We start from the raw sequence: 22,078 nt of genomic DNA on the forward strand, positions 1-22,078 counted from the left end.
GGGTGAAAAAGAGAGTAGAATAGTAGTATAAAACCATTCTCATTTAGACTAATTGGGGATAAGAATAGTTTGGACTCATCAAAAGTATGAATAACAAAATTTTTAACAGAAATGTAATTTCATCGTCCTCAAGTTTGAGATAGGTTGTATAATAAAAGCTGTAGAATAATAGGTTGCATAACACAATAGGTTGTAGAATAAGCTAATAAGCTGTATAATAAAAGAACCCAGAGGATATTTATTAATCAATAAAATGTTACAATTTATATGTAGTTATAGGTATGTAATTATGTGCAATTTATGATTTAGCTATTAAGATACATATGTGAGTACGTATGTGTGTAAGTGTATGCCAATGCTAAATATTGCCAAAGAATGTACTATTTACTCTTGGGGGCTTAATTTCCTGTACAAATTCTTCTTTCACCAAATATGAAAAAGTAAATTTAACTTCAGCCTCCCTCATCTCAGACCCTGCATTTGAGCCATCAAAAAATCTTGTTTTCTGTGAGCTGAATTAACAAGATTTGAGAGTGGCATTATTGTATGAATGACTCCTGGGTTATGGCTTCCTTTACATTTATGATTATTACATTGTATCTTTGTGAACTACAAAAAATTTGTGGACTGTGATTGGTATTACTAAACTTATTGTATATGCTATTATTTTCATCATGATCAACATTATACACCCTCAGACCATTTGAGTGAGCCAAAAACAGGGAAGGTAATTTAAGTGAAATAAATTTTTTAATGAAAATGTATTACCAGGACAAACAGTATGAGAGGCATGCTTTGAGACAAAGCCATTTCTGAAAAATATATCAATAAAAGTATTTTGATGATGGATAATTCTTAATGTTTTTGGCTAAAAATTAAACAAGAGAGTTACCCTAGCCCTGGGGTAAGGCTAACAAAATTAAAGTTGCTGAAAAAAGAGCATTGAAACTCCAAGAAAGATATACAAAACAGACACTGTTTCTCTTCCCTATCCCCACCTCCCCACCAAACCCCAAGGCACAAATATAGTCATTCAAAATGAAGCTGAAGATAGATAACAACATGTAAAAACTAACATAAAAAACAGGAAGTTCATATTCATCTTGAGAGGAAGATTCAGAGTCCTTCCCACATTTGCAACTATGTTCTCTGTTTTAGCCCTTGCATTTGAGGAAAGAGCATGGACAAACTGGAGTGTATTTAGAAGAGGGAAATGAGGGTATTGAGGGTGTACAAAACAATTTCATCTATGAGGACTGATTGAAGAAGACTTGGAGGAGGAGGAGTAATTCTGCTATTGTCAAATATTTTAAAGCCTTTCAAGTGCTAGGATTAATCTTATTCTAATGGATGCAATAGGACACAATTAGGACAAAGAGGAAAAATAATATTCAATCAGTCAAAAATATTTATGAAGCATCTGCTACGTGGCAGCACTGTGTTAAATGCTATGGATATCAAAAAAGACAAAAGGCAGTCCCAGCACTCAAGGATCTTACAATCAAGTGGGGGAGAAAACATGCAAAGAAATATACACAAAGCAAGGTATGTACAGGATAAAATAAAATAATTAACATAGGGAAGGCATTAGGATTAAGAGGGGTTAAGAAATACTTCCAGCAAAAGATGAGATTTCTTTTTTAGTTTGGATTTAAAGGAACCCAGGAATGTCTATAGTCAGGGCAGAGGAGGGAGAACATTCCAGGCAAGGGAGACAGTGAGAGAAAGTTCCTTTAGCCAAGAGACAAAGTATCGTTTTCACGGAATAGCTAGGAGACTACTATCATTGGATTGAAGAGTACTTGTTGGGAAGAAAGGTGTAAGAAGACTGGAAAGGGGCAAAGCAAAGATGGTGGATTAGGGGCAGCCACCCAGCTGGATTTTCCCAACATAAAGCTCCGAAACAACTTTAAAATAATGTGTCAATCCAAATTTCAGAGCAAAAAGTCATGTTGAGACATTTTTCCAGTGTAAGAAAACTTAAGATGTCAGCAAGAAAAGTCTGGGACACTGGGGTGGAGATCTTTCCAGAGGCCACACACTTGATAGCTGCAGGAGTGGCTGCAGCAGCAGCTTTGGAAGCTCTCAGCCTAGAGCTGCTAAATAGGGCTAGGACAACTGGTCAGAAAGAGATTGAAGGGAACCCTTTGTTGGTCCTGGGTATTGCTGGTGCCCATATGCAGTTCTTTTACAGCTCATCCTTTTACGGGAGAAGGGAAATCAGGGCTGGACAATGTTTGAAACTTACTCTCATTGGAATTTGCTCAAAGAGGTGGAAATATACACACTCAATTGTGTAAAAAAATATACTTAACCTAACAGGGAAATAGCAGGCGATGGGGATAAGATAAAAGGGAGGGGAATGATGAAAAGGAGAGCCAATTAAGGGAAGCAATGGTTAGAAGCAAAATAAAATTTTGAGAAGGGACAGGATCAAAAGAGAGAGGGTGGAAGAAACAGAAGATAATGGGATGGATGAAAATACACAGTAACCTTAACTGCGAATGTGAATGGGATGAGCTCATTCATAAAATGGAAACAGATAGTAGAATGGATTTGGAACCAGAATCCAACAATATATCCCTTATAAGAGACACACTTGAAACAGAAAAAAATGCATAATTAAATAAAGGGCTGGAGAAGAATTCAATATGCTAGAGCTGAAGTTTAAAAAAAAGACACGTGCAATCATGATCTCAGACAAAGTAAAATCAAAAATAGACCTAATTAAAAGAAATAAGGGATAAGAAATAATGAGAAATAAGAAATAATGTCATGTCAGGGACATTAAATTTTGCCAAAAGGATACCATAGACAGTGAAGTGATATAAAAAAATAATGATGATCTGATAATGATTTCGTTTCTCAAATATTTACTGAGTATAGAACTGATTCAAATTTATAAAAATAAGAGTTATTTGCCAATTGATAAATAGGAAGTTCTCAGAAGAAGGAATAAAATCAACTTAAAGTCATACAAAAGTGCTCTAAATCATTATTGATTAGAGAAATGCAAATTAAAATAACTTTAAGGTACTACCTCACACCTATCAAAAATGACAAATACTGGAGGGAAAAAAATAGGTACACTAATGAGCACTAACTGATTAATGAATTGTTCTAGCCATTCTGGAGAACAATTTGGAGCTATGCCCAAATGGCTACAAAACTTTGCAAACCTTTTGACCCAGCAATATCTCTATAGACTATTAGGTCTCTATCACAAAGAGATCAAAGAAAAAGGAAAATTACCTATGTATACAAAAATACCTACAGCAGCAACTTTTGTGGTGGCAAAGAATTGGAAATGGAGGGGATGTTCATCATTTGGAGAATAGCTTAACAAGTTGTGGCATATGATTGTGATGGAGCATTATTGTGCTATAAGAAATGATCAGGGAGGTGATTTCAGAAAAAACCTGTGAAAGACTTGGCTCTATACAAGAATATATCCAAGGGAATTCCAAAGGACATTTGATGAAAAATGCTATGCACCTCTAAAGAGAGAGAACTGGTGAACTCTGAGTGCAAACTGAAGTATAATTTTTTTCACTTTATTTTTCTTGCTTTATTTTGAAATACGGATAATATGGAAACATGTTTTGCATGATATCAAATGTATAATTGATATCATATTGCTTGCCTTCTCACTGGGTAGGCAAGATAGTGGGATAGAGGGAGAAAATTTGGAATTTGAAATAAAAAAATGTTAAAAATACATAAATAAAATTTTTAAAAAATCTTTAAAAAGACTGGGGAAGCTAAGAGGTTGTTTGGTTATGAAGAGCTTTGAATGTTTTTGTATTTGATCCTGGAGTAGCAGGTATGTGACATAATTGGATTTGCACTTTAGGAAAATCACTTTAATGGCTGAATGGAGGAGGAATTGGAAAGGGGGGAGACTTGAGGCAGGCAGACCCACCAGCACACTATTGCGATAATCCAGGTGTGTGGTGATGAAGGTCTGCACTAGAGTAGTAGCAGTGTCAGAAAGAAGGGGGTGTATTTGAGAGATGCTGCAAAGGTGAAATCAACAGGCCCTGGCAACAGGTTGGATATGGAGGGGGGAAGGAGGGAGGTGAGAGACAGTGAGTAATACAGAATAAGCCCTAGTTTGCAAGCCTGAGGGAATGGGAGAATACTTTTGCCCTTTACAGTGATTGGGAACATTGAGAAGGGGGCAGGATTTAGGGTTTAGGTGAAAAGATAGTGAATTCCATTTTCCATATATTGAGTTGAATGTGTCTGCTGGACATCCAGTTTGAGATGCCTGAAAGACTGTTGGAGATGTGAGCTTGGAAGTTAACAGAAAGTTCAGGAGCAAATAGATTTGAGAATTCTCAGCAAAGAGAAGATAATTAAATTCATGGGATTTGATGACATCACCAAATGAAATAGTATAGAGAGACAATAGAAGAGGATGCAGAATAGAACCCTGAGCATGAGCATGATCTGGAAGAGGATCTAGCCAAACAGACCGAAAAGGAATGGTCTGATAATTAGGAGGAGAACCAGGAGTGGGTGGTGTCCTGGAAACCTAGTATCAAGAGTATCAAGGAGAGTGATCGAAGGCTGCATAGAAATAAATCATGTTTTGGATCTATAAAAGGTAAAACCTCCTAACAATTAAGTTGTTCAAAAATGGGGCAGGGATGTTTGTACTGTCTCAGTTGGTTATAAGTTTTTCATTACTGGAGGTGTCCAGGCAAGGGTTAGATAACTTGTCAGGGATTTATAGTATAATTTCTTGTTTCATATAGGGGTTCTACCATATGAGGTTGAAGGTGCTTCCCAATGTAAAGATTCCATGAATCTGAAAGGCAAAACAATTTTCTAGAGTAAAAGCATCTATATCAGAGACCAAAAAGAGAGGGAGAGAATATATGATCAGAATTTGAAAAAAAACACAGGCAGGGTTCCAGATTTATGATGTTACACCTAGGTTGGAAATTATTTCTACTGATGTAGAGTGATTCAGCATGCTTGTAACTTAGATTGGTTTAGAAATTTGCATCTGGTACCGAATGACTTTCACACAGTCCTAATGCTACATGCGTCAGAGGTTTAACTTGAACAAAGGACTTCTAGGCTGATTGCTGGCCTATGGTCCACTACACCATTGTCTCAACATTTCTTAATAAAAACAAGATTTGACTTCATTATTATTTTGTTGTGACAGCTCTTAACCGTATGATTATGACAGATATAGGGGACTCCTTACAACAAGGTCCCTCTGAGTTGTTTGAGTATTCCCAACCCAGCCACTAGGTCTAAATGATTTGCCTCACTTTATTGAAATTTTCTTTCCCTGTTCAAATTTTGATGCAGGGAAGCTTTTTCTACAACTCATACAAACAGAATACTAGAGAGAGAATATGATGGAGGGGTCAGAATCTGTAAAGTTATACCATCAACAAAGTTCTTGCTTATATAACACCAAAAACCTTCTTGCCCCAATGTGTTGCTCCAGGGAACCTGGTAGTTCCAAGGATTTTTTTAGAAATTCACTCAAAATTCCTTGATTTCAAAAATTCTCTTGGAAAGTTTTTCCTTTGATAGTAGGAACTCGTACTCACATAGCATCTTATAGTTTACAAAGTAGTTACATTAGCCGTTTGGATAATCACAACAGCCTTTAGTCTTCCCCATTCTACAGGTGAGGACTTTCCATTCTCCACAGCCTAAGAGCACTCAAGTGACTTGTATATTGGCATACAGTGATAGAGTCAGGACTCAAGGAGGCAGAGACTGAATTCCCACCCAGGGCTTCTGACCCCACATCCAATCTGCTTTCCCCCACAGCAACATCCATTTCACTGAATTACAAAAAAGCCCGATTGCTGTGTAGCATATCTCTTTTCTCTAGATCAATAGGCCACATGGAGTCTACAACATGGAGTCCAGTGCAGTGGGAACTAGATTAAATGTAATCAGGAAATATGTAACAATATCACCATAAAAACCCCATAAAACAGATGATATCAATATGTGGTTTTCTAAGTTAATATGTGTCCTGGAGGGATCCTTACATATGATTTAGTGACCTCTGTTTCTATTTCAGCTTGATTCCACTTGTTCTAGACATGCTCCAGGATGTCAAGGCTCCTCCACATTAGACTGTAAGCTCCTTGAGGGCAGGGACTGTCTTTTGCCTCTTTTTGTACCTCTCACAAGTGTCTCATCTTGCTAATCTTATCCCCAACAGTTCTGGCGCATAGTAGGCGCTTAAGAAATGTTTACTGAATTGAATTAAATTGAAAATCCCTTTAATCACTAACAATCTCTCTTTTCCCAAAACTCCATGGTCTCCAAATTACAAAACTCTCCCCTATCACCCAGCTGAAACACAATGCAGAGGAAGAAAGAAGAGTACATTGATGACAGGCATAATTTAAGAGATTTTAAGCTTTTGAGTAGAACGGTGTTTACATTCAGGCTATTTGGACCATTTTCACATGTAAGATAGTTAGAAATTTCAGCACTGCATCCATCATTTCAAAACTGTTCTTTTGACATTGGTTTTCTCAATTGCCAGGCTTTTCCTTCTGGAGGCTTTCCCGAAATAATTTCACCCTTCCTTGGATTTCTTTCAGAGAAACAATTTTCTGCTCCAAGATGGACTCTAACTGGGCAGCACAGAAATCTACATCATAACTTATTCCATCTGCCATCTCTAAAAAAGCTCTGAGCCACTGGCTGGATTCATTGTATGATACTGAATTTTTTTTATCTGATTTAAAAGATGTCACCTGCTCTTCATCTTCCTCATCCTCTTCTTCCTCACTTCCTAAAAATATTTTATAATCACTCTTTTCCTGGTTCCCTGCTGGGGTCACAATGTGTTTATCTAGTAGCTTTGACTCCTGGTGCCCATGTGGATGGAGATAGCCTAAGAGCCTAGCATCAAAAGTTAATTCCTTCACTCTGTTTGCATACCTTAAAGTATTGAGTGTGTTTTCACAAGAACTCAGCCCTGGAGAGATTGTAGCAATCATACAGGTGGAGGAGTTCTGGCCTATAAATGAGTCCCTAAGCACCTGTGTCAGCTTACTGGCTCTGAATGGGGTATGAGATTTATTTTGTCCCAATGCCCTTATACACTCCTTGAGTGCCAAGAGACTTTTGTTTATCTCTGCCCCTTCTAGCTGCCTCTGCCTGCTGGTTCTGCAGGTGTCAGCTCCTCTTTCATTCCCAGCTAGGTCAATGAGGGAAAACTTTCCATATAGTTTCCCTCTCCTCTTAAGGATGATCTGAAACACTGCATGACTCCGAGAAGAGTGGGCATTGACAGATGTCTGGCCTGAAGTCCGGTAGCTGCTACCTAGCTCAATGAGGTTCAGCACATCTTCTACGCAGCATACTTCTTGTTCCTGCAGTCCCAAAACCTGGATTTGTTGCTTGGCATCCTCAAGGACCTTGAGTTTCTTCTTCCAGTTCAGTAAATCATAGACTTTGCCCCCATAAATCTCAAAAAATGTCCCATAGACCTTCAGGTCCATCTTCTCATAAGTGGGCTTCTTGAGCATTAGGAAGACATCCTCAGCCACTAAAGCATAAATGCCTTTGGAACAGTCTTGGTTTCTGCCAGAAATGTCTCCTCCCATGGTGTGGGTTTTCCCACTGCCAGTCTGACCATAGGCAAAGCAAGTGGCCATACCCTTGTGGAAGATGTTCTCCACCAGTGGCTGAGCAGTGAATCGGTACACAAACTCATTGGAGGCAGTGTCATCGAAAGCATGGTCAAAGCGGAAGGTGTGGTGTTCGAGGTAGCGGGTTAGATCCACCTTCTGCTTGGACTCATGCACCATGACCACGTTCCTAGTGGGGATGGTAATGATGTCCAAGTCTTTCAACAAGGTCTCTTGGTCATTGAGTGGCCTCTTGCGAACGCAGACACGGATTCGATGGTCGTCTGTGGTTTCTGAGCTAAGCATCTTGGAGTAGTCCATCTGCCTACGGTAGTCTTCAATCATACACATGATTTCATAGTTGGGACTAACTGCATTAACACTTAGGGCTTTCTTGGCCTGAAATTCCAGAAACTGTTGCCTCCGCTTCTCCCGCTGCTTCTGTAGTTTCTCAATCTCCCGTAGGCAGTGTGACTTTCTCTGCTTCACCAAGATAGGCTCACTGAAGGTCACTGCATTGTCCCCCGAAGCCGTCTCCGTCTTCTGCGGATGCACAGCCCAATGGTTTGTCAAGCTCTTATCGCCCTTGGCTGAATAGAGCGCGGACAACGGCAGGGGAGATTGGATTCTACACGGCTGGGGGTATTCTGGAGTGGCCAGTCCCGGGTTTAGCAGGAACACCGTGGCTAGATCGATCTTCTTGCCCTTGTTGGTGCCCTTCTCAACCCACTCCACCGTCACGCTGTTGCTGTTGACGGAAGCGACGACTGCAGGGTGGACCCTGCCGTCACTCCTCCTGATGTTTAAGGAGATGCCGATGTGAATGGATCCGAAGTGTGGACTCATGCGTTTCAGAGGGGTGGAGCCAGGTGAAACTTGGAAAGGCAACTGGCTGGCCGTGGTGGATGATGGAAAGACTTGGACCAGGGGTCGAACTGCCGCAGCAGGGGTGCTGGAAGTGGAGCAGGAAGGACCTGAGTCATCCAGAGGTGCAAAGACACAGCGCCAGAGAGTTGAAGGGCCCTTAAGGAGGGCGCTGCTGTGTGAATGGGGGAGCAGGGCGCAGGACCGGCCAGGTGTGCGGCAACTGGCGTCACAATGAGGGCGGGGAGGCTCAAGTGTCAAGGCGTGCTTCGCCCCAGGCCCTGGGAGAAATATCCAGAACTCAAGGTCTAATTAGAGCTGAAGGGAGCCCCAGAATTCAGGGCTACGCCAGTGTTTGGACAGCAGGCAGAGAGCGCATACTCAATAATTTGCTGGAGACTTCCCCCAATCAAGTCTGTCCAGAGGTATGGCTATATCTGAAGCCCCAGTGCGGAGGGGGCCCCTCACCGTTAGAGATTTTTCAGAGAGGGAGGGGGAAACACCTGTGCAGGGGCAAAGGTGACTTTATTTTTTTTCCCAGATGATTCTGGGTGGACTTGGACGGAGGCTTCAGTTTCTACTTCTCATAAATGCCACAGACCCTTTTCTGTTAAGTCAAGTCAATAAGCATTTGTTAAGTGCCTAGTGTGTGATGGTCATTGTGCTGTGTTGGGCATATGAAGAAAGAAAAAAGAGAATCCCTCCCTCTGAGGGAGCTGTCACTACAATGTGAAAGACAACATGCAAACGAACTATAGACAGCATAAATTTTCAGAGAGAGAGAGAGAGAGAGAGAGAGAGAGAGAGAGAGAGAGAGAGAGAGAGAAGGGTCTAGATATAGGAGTGGGGAACCTGAGTCTTCGAGTCCACATGTGCCCATCCAGATCCTCAAGTGCAGCCCTTTGCATAAGGGTTGCACCTGAGGACCTAGAAGACCACAGGTTCTAAATCTAGGCTTATCTTAATCAATGGGATCTTAGCTGAGCTCTGAATAAAAGCTAAGGAAGCCAGGAGATGAAGATGTGGAGGGAAAACATTCCCTGGGACTTTAGCCTCAACCCTAGGAAAAGGGAAATGAGATGGTTTCCCTCTCAGTTCTTCCCTTTCCCCAAGCCACCATCACATACACAACCATGTATTGTAAATAATTACTGTGTACTTCAATTTTAAATTCTGTAGTGACAAGTGATAAGTGTGTCCAGAGGTTGTAACTGCAAAATACAAAACTATAAACTTTAGAGAATCACCAGAAGGCCCCCGAAAGCTGTATCTTCTGTCTATATCCTCAAAAAACAATTTGAAAACTTTCAAACAATGTGGACAAAGTTGAAAAAAAATTGGAAGGATCTATGACTTCTCCCCCTCCCCCCAAAAATATCTACCAACACAGATTTCAACCTTCAATAATGTCCCTAAAAGTTTGATGTCACTATTTTGCCCAAGAAGTCCCCTGTTTTCTACTTGCCTCTAGGAAAAATATAAATCTCTGGGTTTAGCATTTAAAATCCATTAGAATTTGGCCACAACCTCCTTTTCCTGGTTTGTTATACAATATTCAACTTCAATCTCCCAATCAATAAACATTTACTAAGCCCCTACTGTGTGCCAGGCACTGTGCTAAGTGCTAAGTCTCAGCCAAACTGTCTTACCTTTTGTTCACTGTGCATAATATTCCATCTCCTGGTTACCCTGAGCCCTAGCTAGCAATCCTCAAGATCACCCACATTTCTTCTTTACCTGGACATCACACAATGTATAGATTCCTTCAAGACTGAACTATTTGAGACTATTCTGATCTCCCCAATTTTTATTACCCTTCCCTGTAAAACTACTTCATGTTATTTTGTGGCAGTTCTTTCCATTTACATAGTTGTATTCATTGTGTATGTTATTTACTTGATTTTACTTACCTTCTTTAGAGAACTGTTTATTCATATCCTCTGACTACTTATCATTTTGGAATGATTTTTTGGTTTAATGTATACTTGCTTGCATATATATATATATATATATATATATATGTATATGTATATGTGAGTTATAGAAGAGTTGTTTGTTTATATCCATGAGAGTTTCCACATGGGAAGTTTCTGACACCAATAAAATCACAGACACCTCCCTTCCCCCCACCCCTCCCACCCCCACCTTCCCATCCCTGCAAATATAGTGAGGAGAGAACATCTAAACATGGTAATTAGAAAAGAATCATTACAGTACTTACAACAGTTCCTTGCAAATAGTATGAACTTTATAAATACAGTATTTACAGAATAGATGAATACTGAATACATGAATAAAAAGTAGAATCCATTGAGTTCGAGAGAAATTGCTTACTATGAGGCTAAAAGAAAAATTGACAGGAGTTAGGATGAGTTGAATAACCTCTCTAACACATTTTTTTTTCTTTTTAATAAGCATATATCCCTGGGAAAATGACTTAGTAGGAGCAATGATAAAGAAACTGTTTCATGGAATAAAATTTCAGAACAGCAAGACACCTATGAGATCATCTGTTCTAACCCTCTGATTTAAGAAATAAGGAAACTAAGGACTGGAGAGATTAAGGGGCTTTTTCTGCCCCCACAAGACATCAAATTAGTGAATGGACCTCGAGGGACAGGGGAAATATAACTTTTGTAAAAGAGAAATCAGTTTAAATCAGGAACAATAGACAAATAATGTATTTAATCAGTATTTACTCTTTATCCATAACGGTGATAGGTGACACATTTTTAAAGATAAAGACTATTGCATATTTAAAAGTATTAGACATGATCCCTGTCTACAATGAGCTTGAATATGCTTGCTAAATTTCTTTAACTACTAAGGATGTTTGTACTAGACATAACCAAATGATGTAACCTGTTTATTTAAAATTGCTTCTGTCTCCAAACCTCCTCAGGTGCTGTATTTTTTTGAGGGTAGAATAGTTTTACTTTCTTACCTTCAGAAAATGAGTTCAGTAATTTGCATTGATTAGTCACAGGTACAGTCCCTGTTTGGAGCCTGTCAAGATTGCTTTAAGGGAGGGAATGTGATTTCTAGTTTCATTTTAAATACTCATCTCCCAAGAGAGATGCATCAAATAAGCAGCCTTTGAGCATCATCCTAAATAGACACCCAGCAGCTGTTCTGTTTGTTTGATCGCTCCTCAGGGTTGGGGGTGGGGCGGGTGTTGGAGGAAAGGGTCTGGGTTTCCCCAGTACATGGAAGCAACTGGGAGTTGATTTTGTTCTTCAGAAGCGTTCAGGATGTTTCTCTGGATTTCTTTGAAGGAAAGGCCTTAAACCTTTCCGGTTCCTAAAAAAGTTCTCTTTAGAGATCAGGGTCACATCTTGCTAACCTTAGATCTATTGAAAAATAATGATAGTGACTTAGATTATATGAATGACATTTTGCCACAATAACTAAAATTTTTGATTTCTGACATTTCAACATTTATTCATGTACTGGACTTAACGAAGCCAGTGAAATCCAAACGATGCTCTTGCATTCCATAGTCAAAGCTTGTTACTATGACAACTACATTAATTTGAAGCCATCTTTTGCTGAGCCTATTGAGGGGCATTGACTAATTGGCAATTTTTACATGATTTCTATAAATGCTCTAATGGTCAATGTTTACTTACAAAGTGAATGAATATAGTTAGGTCAGCCCATAGCAATTGTCATAAGAATGTGTTTTTTAAGGATACTTCCAGTCATACTGTTTTTGTCATGTTTATTCAACAATTAGGAAACATAATGGGGCTTTTTCGTACCCCACTTTATGCATTTATACACTTAAAAAATTCAACAAACATTTATTGTCTGCAGTGTGCACAATACTGTGCCAGATGAGGGGGAAAAGACATAGTTTAATAAAGGCACAGTCTTTGCCCTTATTCATTCATTCATTCAACAAGGATTTAGTACACATCAAATAGGTGGTGAGAAAACAGACAGAAGAAACAAAAACAGTCCCTATAAAGTAGCTTATCTACTACAGGGACAAAAATGCTCATTGAAGAAAGTAAATACGTGATAATGTGAAGAAAGGGACATTAAAATTAATCACAGCAATAAAATGAGTAAGCATTTATTAAGCATCTTCTGTATGGTGGGCACCAGCTGGGCATTGAGGATTGAAACTCAAAGGGGAAACAAGGTTTCCCATAAGAGATGTCATTTAAATTGAGCCTTGAAGGAAGCTAACAATTCTAAGGTGAAGAGGGAAGTGCATCTTTGGCATGGAGGACAGAATTTTAAGAACTGAGAACAACAAATAAGTCTGTCAGTTGGATTGTACAGGGAGGATAATATGAAATAAGCCTAGAAAGGTAGGCTAGAGCCAGAATGTAATGGACTTTAATAAGTTTGTAGTTAGATGGAGTAGTGAAAGTGAATTTAGCGTCAGGAAGATCTGAGATTTAATTCTGCCTCAGATACTTACTGTGTCTTCCTGTTCAGAAGCATTTAACCTCTCACAGCTTCAGTTTGCCCAACTGCAAAATGGATATAGTACTGGCATCTACCTCAAAGGGCTATTGTGAGGATTAAATATGCTAATATATGTACAGGGCTTTGAAAATATTAAAATTCTATAAAGCTGGACAAAGATTTTAAGTAGGATAGTAGAATAATCATATCTATTCATTGTTCAAATTGTTTAGGCAGGTCTGTGAAGGATGGATGGAAGAGGGAGAAGCTGGAAAGTAAAAGGTCAAACACGAAGTTATTGCTCTAGTTCTGGTGAGAAGTGATGTACTCCTGGAGTACGGCATTGTCTGTGTGAATGGATAGAAGAGATGACTGAGAGGTTGTGAAAGTAGACTTCATAAGACTTGACACCTGATCAGATTTGGGGTGTGTGTGCGTGTGTGTGTGTGTGTGTGTGTGTGTGTGTGTGTGTGGAAGTGATGAAGAAGAGTAAGATGAATCTAGGATTACAGACTTCAGTGACTAGAAGGGTGGTTGGTGCCCTTGGTAGAAAAAGGGAAGTTTGGACAAAGTATTGATTTTGGGAGTAAAAAAATGAGTTTGATTTTAGATGTATCACAGTCAGGTTGCTGACCACACATCCAAGGAGAGTTCTAGTGGGACTTGACGAGAGTGATAAGACATAGATAATTTTATTAAATAGCAATATGTGATAAGTGTACTGGGAAGGTGCAAAACAAAATGAGATCAGAGAGGTCCAATGTTCCTTTAGTCATCTCAAGTTATAACCTTATAGTTAGGAACCAGCCTTTTGGATTCAACTAGAATCTTGCTGAGAAAATGTTATATTCTTTTCTTTTTGTGTGTCCTTTATTCAGAATTTACATATGGCTAATCTTTTTATAAGGTGAAATAATTTAGTATGGAATAATAACAGAAAAAATAATAGGATTTCAGCAAATTTGTAGCTATTAAAAGGACCTGAGGATCAAAAAGGGAAAAAAAAATCAAGTGAGATGATCATGTCACTCCCCTATGCAATATACTTTAAAGTCTCCCTATTATCAAATATGAACTTTTCTGCATGTCTTTTCAAGCCCTTTATAAACTGTCTTCACTCTCTCATTCTAGTCTTATTACACATTGCTCCGCTTCCCAAAAACTATGGTCCAGAAAGACATACTATCATTCCTATTGTTCCTTTGTTTACTTGTTTCAGTCATGTCTGACTCTTTGTGACCCAGCTGGGGTTTTCTTGGCAAAGATCCTGGATTACTTTGCCATTTCCTTCCCCAGTTCATTTTTACAGATGAAGAAACTTAGGCAAACAGGTTAAGTCACTTGCCCAAGGTCACACAGCTAGTAAGTGTCTGCGGTTGGATTTGAACTCCAGGCACAGCACCGTATCTACTGTACCACCTACCTGCCCCTCCCCCTTCCTCCCACACCGATGGATATGCTAGAGTAAGCTCAAATTGGCTTGTAAGAACTTATTGTTAAATTTACATTTTGATTGCCTAAACTTAATAAAGTGCTGGAGTAAATTCTAATGATGCAGATTAAACTTAAAATTGTATCTGGCACCATTTTTTTTCAGATATGTGGTTGTTGCACATACCTGCTTACCCATAACATTTTATTTTCTATTTTTCTCTGTGCCTTTGCATTGGCTCTCCCCCCCACCTATACCTGGAATGTGTTCTCTTCTCATCACCATCTCTTGGAATCCCTAGCTTCCTTCCAAACACACTGTAAGTACCAGAAGACTTCCTTGTCCCCCTTTGCTAGTGCTCTTCCCCCACCTCCACTATTTCTTATATATTTCATGTATACCTGCAAATGTGCACGTCTCAGTTCGCTACACTGTCATGAGGGTAAAGAGTTCCATTTTTGTCCTTGTATTCCAGAGTCTAGCAAATCAACAAGCCTTTGTTAAGCAAATGTGTTAGACACTGTGATTGACTGGTAAGTATCTGATCAAGTAACTTTTCCTTTAGTCATGCAAGGTAACCATTTGATTTAAGATGTTCTTTTTTGAGTTTCTGCCCAAATCCTCATTTTCTAAAGATATGAAGAATTGTGTGATTTTTTTGAGGAATTCAACCTTTGAGACTCTTAATGCAAGGGCATTTAGAAACATCCAAGTCAGCCTAGCAGTTATCTTATCTTATCTTCTAGCTAAAATAGCCTAAATTAATAGAAGAAGGCATTTTAGAGTCATTAGGGTTCTGGGGATGAGGAGGTTGCTTCTGCCCATTGACTAGTTTCTACCATGAAAGTTCTTCCCAGACTGCCAACTCTCAGCACTATCTTATGCCTTAGTGTGATCTCAGCAGGTGATGCTGCAAATATTATTTATCATTGCTGTAGCTTGGTATTTTGCCTGTCAGTATAACATCCTTTTACCAGGTTCCTACAATGTTCATATTCTTATGACAAAATACGAAGCAAATAGGGGAAAGAGCTCTGGATTTGGAGTCTGAGGTCTTCAGTTTGACTGTCTGGCAATTATCATCTATGGGATCTTATTTATGTTACTTAGCCATTAGAATGTAAGCTCCTTGAAGACAGGGACTTTTTTCCTTCTTCCTTCCCTTTCCTCCCCAGCACTGAGCACAGTGGCTGTATAGTATAGCTAGTAAGCTCTTAAAAAATGCCTGTTCACTGACTGATAACCTCTCTGGAACTTAATTCCTCTTCCATAAAAAGGGAGACTTGATTAAATGACTTATAACGTCCCTTCTAGGACTAAATCTATAATATTCGAAGTTAGGCAATATCTCTAAAAGGGAGTTTTTAAACTTTTTGTGTTATTTTATGAGCCTTTTTGGCAATCTGGTAAAGATTATGGAGCCCTCAGAACAATATTTTAAATGTATAAATGAAAGCAAACAAAATCAGAAAACTATTACATTGAAATACAAATATCAAAATATTAAACAGTAACGGGGGCGGAGCCAAGATGGCGGCTGGAAAGCAGGGACCAGCCTGAGCTCCCTGCCGAGCCCCTCCTAAAACCTATAAAAAATGGCTCTGAACCAATTCTAGAACGGCAGAACCCACAGAACAGCAGAGGGAAGCAGGGGTCCAGCCCAGGACAGCCTGGATGGTCTCTGGGTGAGGTCTATCCCGCACGGAGCTGGGAGCTGGGAGCTGGGATCGGACTGGAGCAGAGCCCAGCCTGAGTGGCGTGGACCAACAAGACCAGCAACTGGGCAGAGCATGCCCTAGCGCCCTGATTCAGTGAGCTGCGGCAGTTACGAGACTTCTCAACCCACAAACACCAAAGACTGCCGAGAAGGTTAGTGGGAAAAGCTGCAGGAGTGGAAGGAGTTCGTAGTTCGGCTTCCAGCCCCGGGGGCAGCGGAGGTGGGGCAGCTACGGCTGCTGCTGCTTCCGGCTCCAGGCCCACCTGGTGGGAGGAATTAAGTGGCGGATCAGAGCAGGGGTGCACAGCCTGCCGAAGATCTAAGCCCAGTTCGGGTTGGGGGTTCCTGGGGAAGGAGCAGTGCTGATGTGGCAGAGTTGGCACATCCCCCCCAAACGTGGAACATAGAACTCTGTAATCTACAAGCAGTCATACCCCACTGAAAAACGCAAAGGTCAAGTTAGTTGGCTGGGATTATGGCCAGGCAGCGAAAATGCATCGAGATTCAGTCTCAGACTCTGCATTCTTTCTTTGCTGACAAAGAAGACCAAAACATACAGACAGAAGAAATTAATAAAGTCAAAGAGCCTACAACAGAAACCTCCAAGAAAAACATGAACTGGTCCCAGGCCATGGAAGAGCTCAAAAAGGATTTGGAAAAGCAAGTTAGAGAAGTAGAGGAAAAATTGGGAAGAGAAATGAGAAGGATGCGAGAAAACCATGAAAAACAAGTCAATGACTTGCTAAAGGAGACCCAAAAAAATACTGAAAAATACACTGAAGAAAACAACACCTTAAAAAATAGATTAACTCAAATGGCAAAAGAGCTCCAAAAAGCCAATGAGGAGAAGAATGCCTTGAAAGGCACAATTAGCCAAATGGAAAAGGAGGTCCAAAAGACCACTGAAGAAAATGCTACTTTAAAAATTAGATTGGAGCAAGTGGAAGCTAGTGACTTTATGAGAAATCAGGATATTATAAAACAGAACCAAAGGAATGAAAAAATGGAAGACAATGTCAAATATCTCATTGGAAAAACCACTGACCTGGAAAATAGATCCAGGAGAGATAATTTAAAAATAATTGGACTACCTGAAAGCCATGATCAAAAAAAAAAAGCCTAGATATCATCTTTCAAGAAATTATCAAGGAGAACTGCCCTGATATTCTAGAGCCACAGGGCAAAATACAAATTGAAAGAATCCACCGATCACCTCCTCAAATAGATCCCAAAAAGAAATCTCCTAGGAATATTGTCGCCAAATTCCAGAGCTCCCAGATCAAGGAGAAAATACTGCAAGCAGCCAGTAAGAAACAATTTGAGTATTGTGGAAACCCAATCAGAATAACCCAGGATCTGGCAGCTTCTACATTAAGAGATCGAAGGGCTTGGAATGCGATATTCCGGAGGTCAATGGAGCTAGGATTAAAACCTCGAATCACCTACCCAGAAAAACTGAGTATCATGCTCCAAGGCAAAATATGGATTTTCAATAAAATAGAGGACTTTCAAGCTTTCTCAGTGAAAAGACCAGAACTGAATAGAAAATTTGACTTTCAAACATAAGAATCAAGAGAAGCATGAAAAGGTAATCAAGAAACAGAAATTGCAAGGGACTTACTAAAGTTGAACTGTTTTGTTTACATTCCTACATGGAAAGAGGACATGTATGATTCATGAGACCTCAGTATTAGGGTAGCTGAAGGGAATATGCATATATATATATATATATATATATATATATATATATATATATGTTTATGTGTATATATATATATATATAAGTGAATGTGTATGTATGTATATATCTATGTGTATATATATGTGTGACACAGGGTGAGTTGAAGATGAAGGGAAGATATCTAAAAGAAATAAAATGAAATTAAGGGATGAGAGAGCAACATACTGAGAGAGGGAGATAGGGAGAGATAGAATGGGGTGGATTATCTCGCATAAAGGTGGAAAGTGGAAGCAGTTCTGTGGGAGGAGGGGAGAGGGCAGGTGAGGGGGGAATGAGTGAACCTTGCTCTCATCAGATTTGGCCTGAGGAGGGAATACCATACATACTCAGTTGTGTATCTTACCCCACAGGAAAGAAGAGGGAGGAAGATAAAAAAAAATAAAAGGGGGGGGATGATGGAGGGGAGGGCAGATGGGGGTGGAGGTAATCAAAAACAAACACTTTCGAAAGGGGACAGGGTCAAGGGAGAAAATTCAATAAAGCGGGATGGGTTGGGAAGGAGCAAAATGTAGTTAGTCTTTCACAACATGAGTATTGTGGAAGGGTTATACATAATGATACACATGTGGCCTAGGTTGAATTGCTCAACTTCTTAGGGAGGGTGGGTGGGAAGGGAAGAGGGGAGAGAATTTGGAACTCAAAGGTTTAAAATCAGATGTTCAAAAACAAAAAAAAAGTTTTTGCATGCAATTAAAAAATAAGATACACAGGCAATGGGGCGTAGAAATTTGTCTTGCCCTACAAGAAAGGAAGGGAAAAGGGGATGAGAGGGGAGGGGGGTGATAGAGGGGAGGGCTGACTGGGGAACAGGGCAACCAGAATATACGCCATCTTGGAGTGGGGGGGAGGGTAGAAATGGGGAGAAAATTTGTAATTCAAACTATTGTGAAAAGCAATGCTGAAATCTAAATATGTCAAATAAATAAATTTAAATTAAAGATTCAAAAAAAATAAAAAAAAATATTAAACAGTAAAAATAAAACATTTATAGATCCTTAAGTTAAAATTTTTGGCACATGTAATATCTTAATAACCATTTCATACTATTTGTGTGTATGCATGATAGGCAGGAAAATGGTGTGGATGGAAGGAGGAGGCATTTGTATTCATTTAAAATTCATTTTCAAGCCTTGGATGTAAATATCAGATTGAATAAAGGTTTTACCCTTCAATCGGCTGTGATATTGTATGGTCTGTTAAAAGAAATATTAAATAGGAGGCATTAAATACTAGATGTAACCATTCTTCCTTTTCTTATATAAAAAGGAATCTATATGGGACATGACAGATAGACTTGTTAAACACAGCATGTTTGGGTAAGGATGGGAGATGGTTTCTTTGCCAAAATTAATGCCAATCTCTAACGAACATTTTACCACTTCTGCAAAGTCACATCCACAGAGCAATCCTAATATATGGGACAATAGCTGCATTTAAGTGTCTTTGTGTGGAAAAAAAATAATAATGGGCAGCAACAAAACCTGTGGCACTGGATAAATATTGGATTATTAACATACAACTAGAGGCAAAAGAATACAGAAGGGAAATTGCACTGTTTGGAGTACAATATAAGAAGATTATTACTTTTTAAACATTCTGATTTTTATTCCATCAACTTTAAAACTTTTTGAGGGTCATGTAGAGAAAGAGTTAGTTTCAAGGACTTGATATACATCCATCTGCTTGACCAGACTTTTACCTAATTAATGTGGGAGGATGAAGAGATCCTGGGAATACCTTGTTCTCTTACTTTTACTAAATAGCATTCTGTTTCTATCCCATTTCCCAGTGATGTTGGCAGAGAATTCACTACATGCTGAGAAAGAGAATTTAAAAAAAATGTTTTGGCGTGACTGAAGCAAAAGTTCCACTCACTTCAAGTTGCCTCAGTCTTGCTGTTCTGTTGGCTTTCAGACTGATATCAATGAAGCCTTTAGTTAAATGAGGATGACAGAAGAGGACCCTGGAGAAGCTGCAAGTGCTATTTAAGTATTATGCCTATATTGCTAAAGTCATTTGCTCTTCACAAAATATGCCTGCCAATGAGTTTTCAGTTGCCTGGTAAATAATGAAAAATTATGCTAGTGAAATGGTGTGATTAAACAATCACACATAGCATGCATAATACAGAAGATGCATTCTAATGACAGGATTTTGTGGACACCATTTGTTATTAAAGCACCCTACATTTGTGTATAGAATATATCTATATGCATATATACATATACATAAATATAAACATATTTAGATATTCCATAATTATAACTATATATGCATATATACACACACACACATATATATATATATAGCTCCCACATATATTTCCAGAAATATTTATAAACAAACACTTTTGGGGTATCGGACGTTCAGAAGGCCATGTAATTCTAAATATTCTTACTGTAAAGAAATTTTGGTGTTATTAGTCCCACAGTTCCTTATAGCTAGAGATTTAGATTTTTAGTGATCTTATATAATTATTTTAATCTAGAAGCCTCATTTCATTTACTAGTAAATTAAATTTTTGTTTAGTAAATACAATAAAATGACTACTACAAGAACTATTAGTGTTCCCATAGCAAGTATTCACACACACACACACACACACACACACACGCGCACACACACACACAACACCAACAACAGCAAAAACTATGTTACTGGATCAATGCAGATGTACACATATATCCATAAATTGACATATGTGTATGTCTGTGTCATCTTAATATAGTTAAGATTACAGCCACCTGCAAAACCATATAAATGGGAAGAATACCACATATGTGAAGCATAAGTATAAAACTGTAAGTATATGCATATATAAGTATAAAAATATAAACTTTACGGCCAGCAATGAGTCAGAAAGATTAGTATTCTTCCCTGCCTAAGTGGCTGTATTGTAATCGTAATACCCCAAATCCCAAAGCATAGACTTGAAGTAAACCTGCACGGCTTGCCTTCTTTGTAGATAGCCCACCTCCATTAGTATCTGATGTCAGCGTAGGCTGTCTTGAGAAATCATGGCCCTTTTGTAAGGAAGATGAAACGAGAACATATCAAGATCCGTGTTCTTGCCATATGTTGAATTCATCTTGGGATTCAGTCAGACAGATTATATCATTGAAGAAGGTTCACCTGGATATGTGAGTTCTCTTCCCCAGTATGGCACAGGTTTATATCATAGTAATCTTGATAATGGGAAATGGCCAGGAAAGATCAATCACCTCTTAAATCTCAGGTTACTAGAATCACAATTTACTACACTCAGAGACTTAGCTTTGCTTTGTGACCTTGTTTAATTATTTTAATCTCTAAGCCTTATTACACTTGCTGGAAATTTGATTTTTTGTTCAGTAAATATGATAAAATGACTACTATAAGCACTATTGGCACACCCATTGGATATACTCATTCACTTTCAAATCCATTTAGTCCTAGACAAGAGAATATTGGAGAGAAAAAAGATGAGTAGAAAGCAACCAAGTTTTTTGAGAAAATTTTAGTGCGAAGGACACAGATATTGCTGGTCTTTAAAATCACTGACAGTTGGGCATAGAATAAAATTTCAAAGAAGAAAACATCTTTTGGTTTCTTATAAAGTACTAAAATGGTGGTGGTAGCACAGAAGAAAAAGTCCCCTCCCTTATTAAGATACTTTTTGAAACAAATGATAGTTATCAAAGCCATTTAAAAGTAGAACGTATATTTGTGCTAGTCCAATGAGAGTAAGGCATTATAATGAATTGACAAGAAGGAAAATACTATATTTTCTACTGATACTTTGATGAGTTATAATAAACTTTTATTAATACTATATATGTGCATATTTTAGCTTTCTGGCAGAAAAAGGTATTTAAAATAAATTCTACTCATTTAAAATTGCCTTAAAGATTTAACTAATTCAGATCACCCTTTATTGTCAATTTTACTTAATAACTAATAACTGTTAAAATATAGATTATAGCACTGCTTCAAAAATTGTATTTTTCATTTATGGATGTTAGACTGGACTAAAAAGCTACTGAACAGTTGGTGGGGTTTCCCTGTTGCACTACTTTTTGTTATATAACATAGCTCCCATATATATTCCCAGAAATATTTATAAATAAACACTTTGGGGGTGTTGGATGTTCAGAAAGCCATGTAATTCTAAATATTCTTACTGTAAAGAAGAAGAGACAATATATTGTAATGGATAGAGTGATGCATTGGATATTGGAGTTATTTATAGTTTGGCCTGGGTGGCCTGACCTCCTTTCCCACTCTGAAATTCTAAGATT

The 22,078-nt window shown here is 38.7% G+C and overlaps 1 protein-coding gene across 1 annotated transcript; it reads right to left on the reverse strand.

Moving 5' to 3' along the window:
* Positions 1–6,252: 6,252 nt before the first annotated feature.
* KIF2B (kinesin family member 2B) lies at positions 6,253–8,671 on the reverse strand. The gene has a single exon (XM_036757344.1). The coding sequence runs from the start codon at positions 8,472–8,474 to the stop codon at positions 6,525–6,527; it is 1,950 nt and encodes a 649-aa protein (XP_036613239.1). The 5' UTR covers positions 8,475–8,671; the 3' UTR covers positions 6,253–6,524.
* Between the last annotated feature and the right edge of the window lie 13,407 nt (positions 8,672–22,078).

This window comes from Trichosurus vulpecula, chromosome 4 (assembly GCF_011100635.1).
Source record: "Trichosurus vulpecula isolate mTriVul1 chromosome 4, mTriVul1.pri, whole genome shotgun sequence".
In the NCBI taxonomy this organism is placed as follows: domain Eukaryota; kingdom Metazoa; phylum Chordata; class Mammalia; order Diprotodontia; family Phalangeridae; genus Trichosurus; species Trichosurus vulpecula.

What these genes read in the sequence shown, in the direction of transcription:
- KIF2B (XM_036757344.1), bottom strand. Translation starts at nt 8,474, where the DNA reads ATGAGTCCACACTTCGGATCCATTCACATCGGCATCTCCTTAAACATC.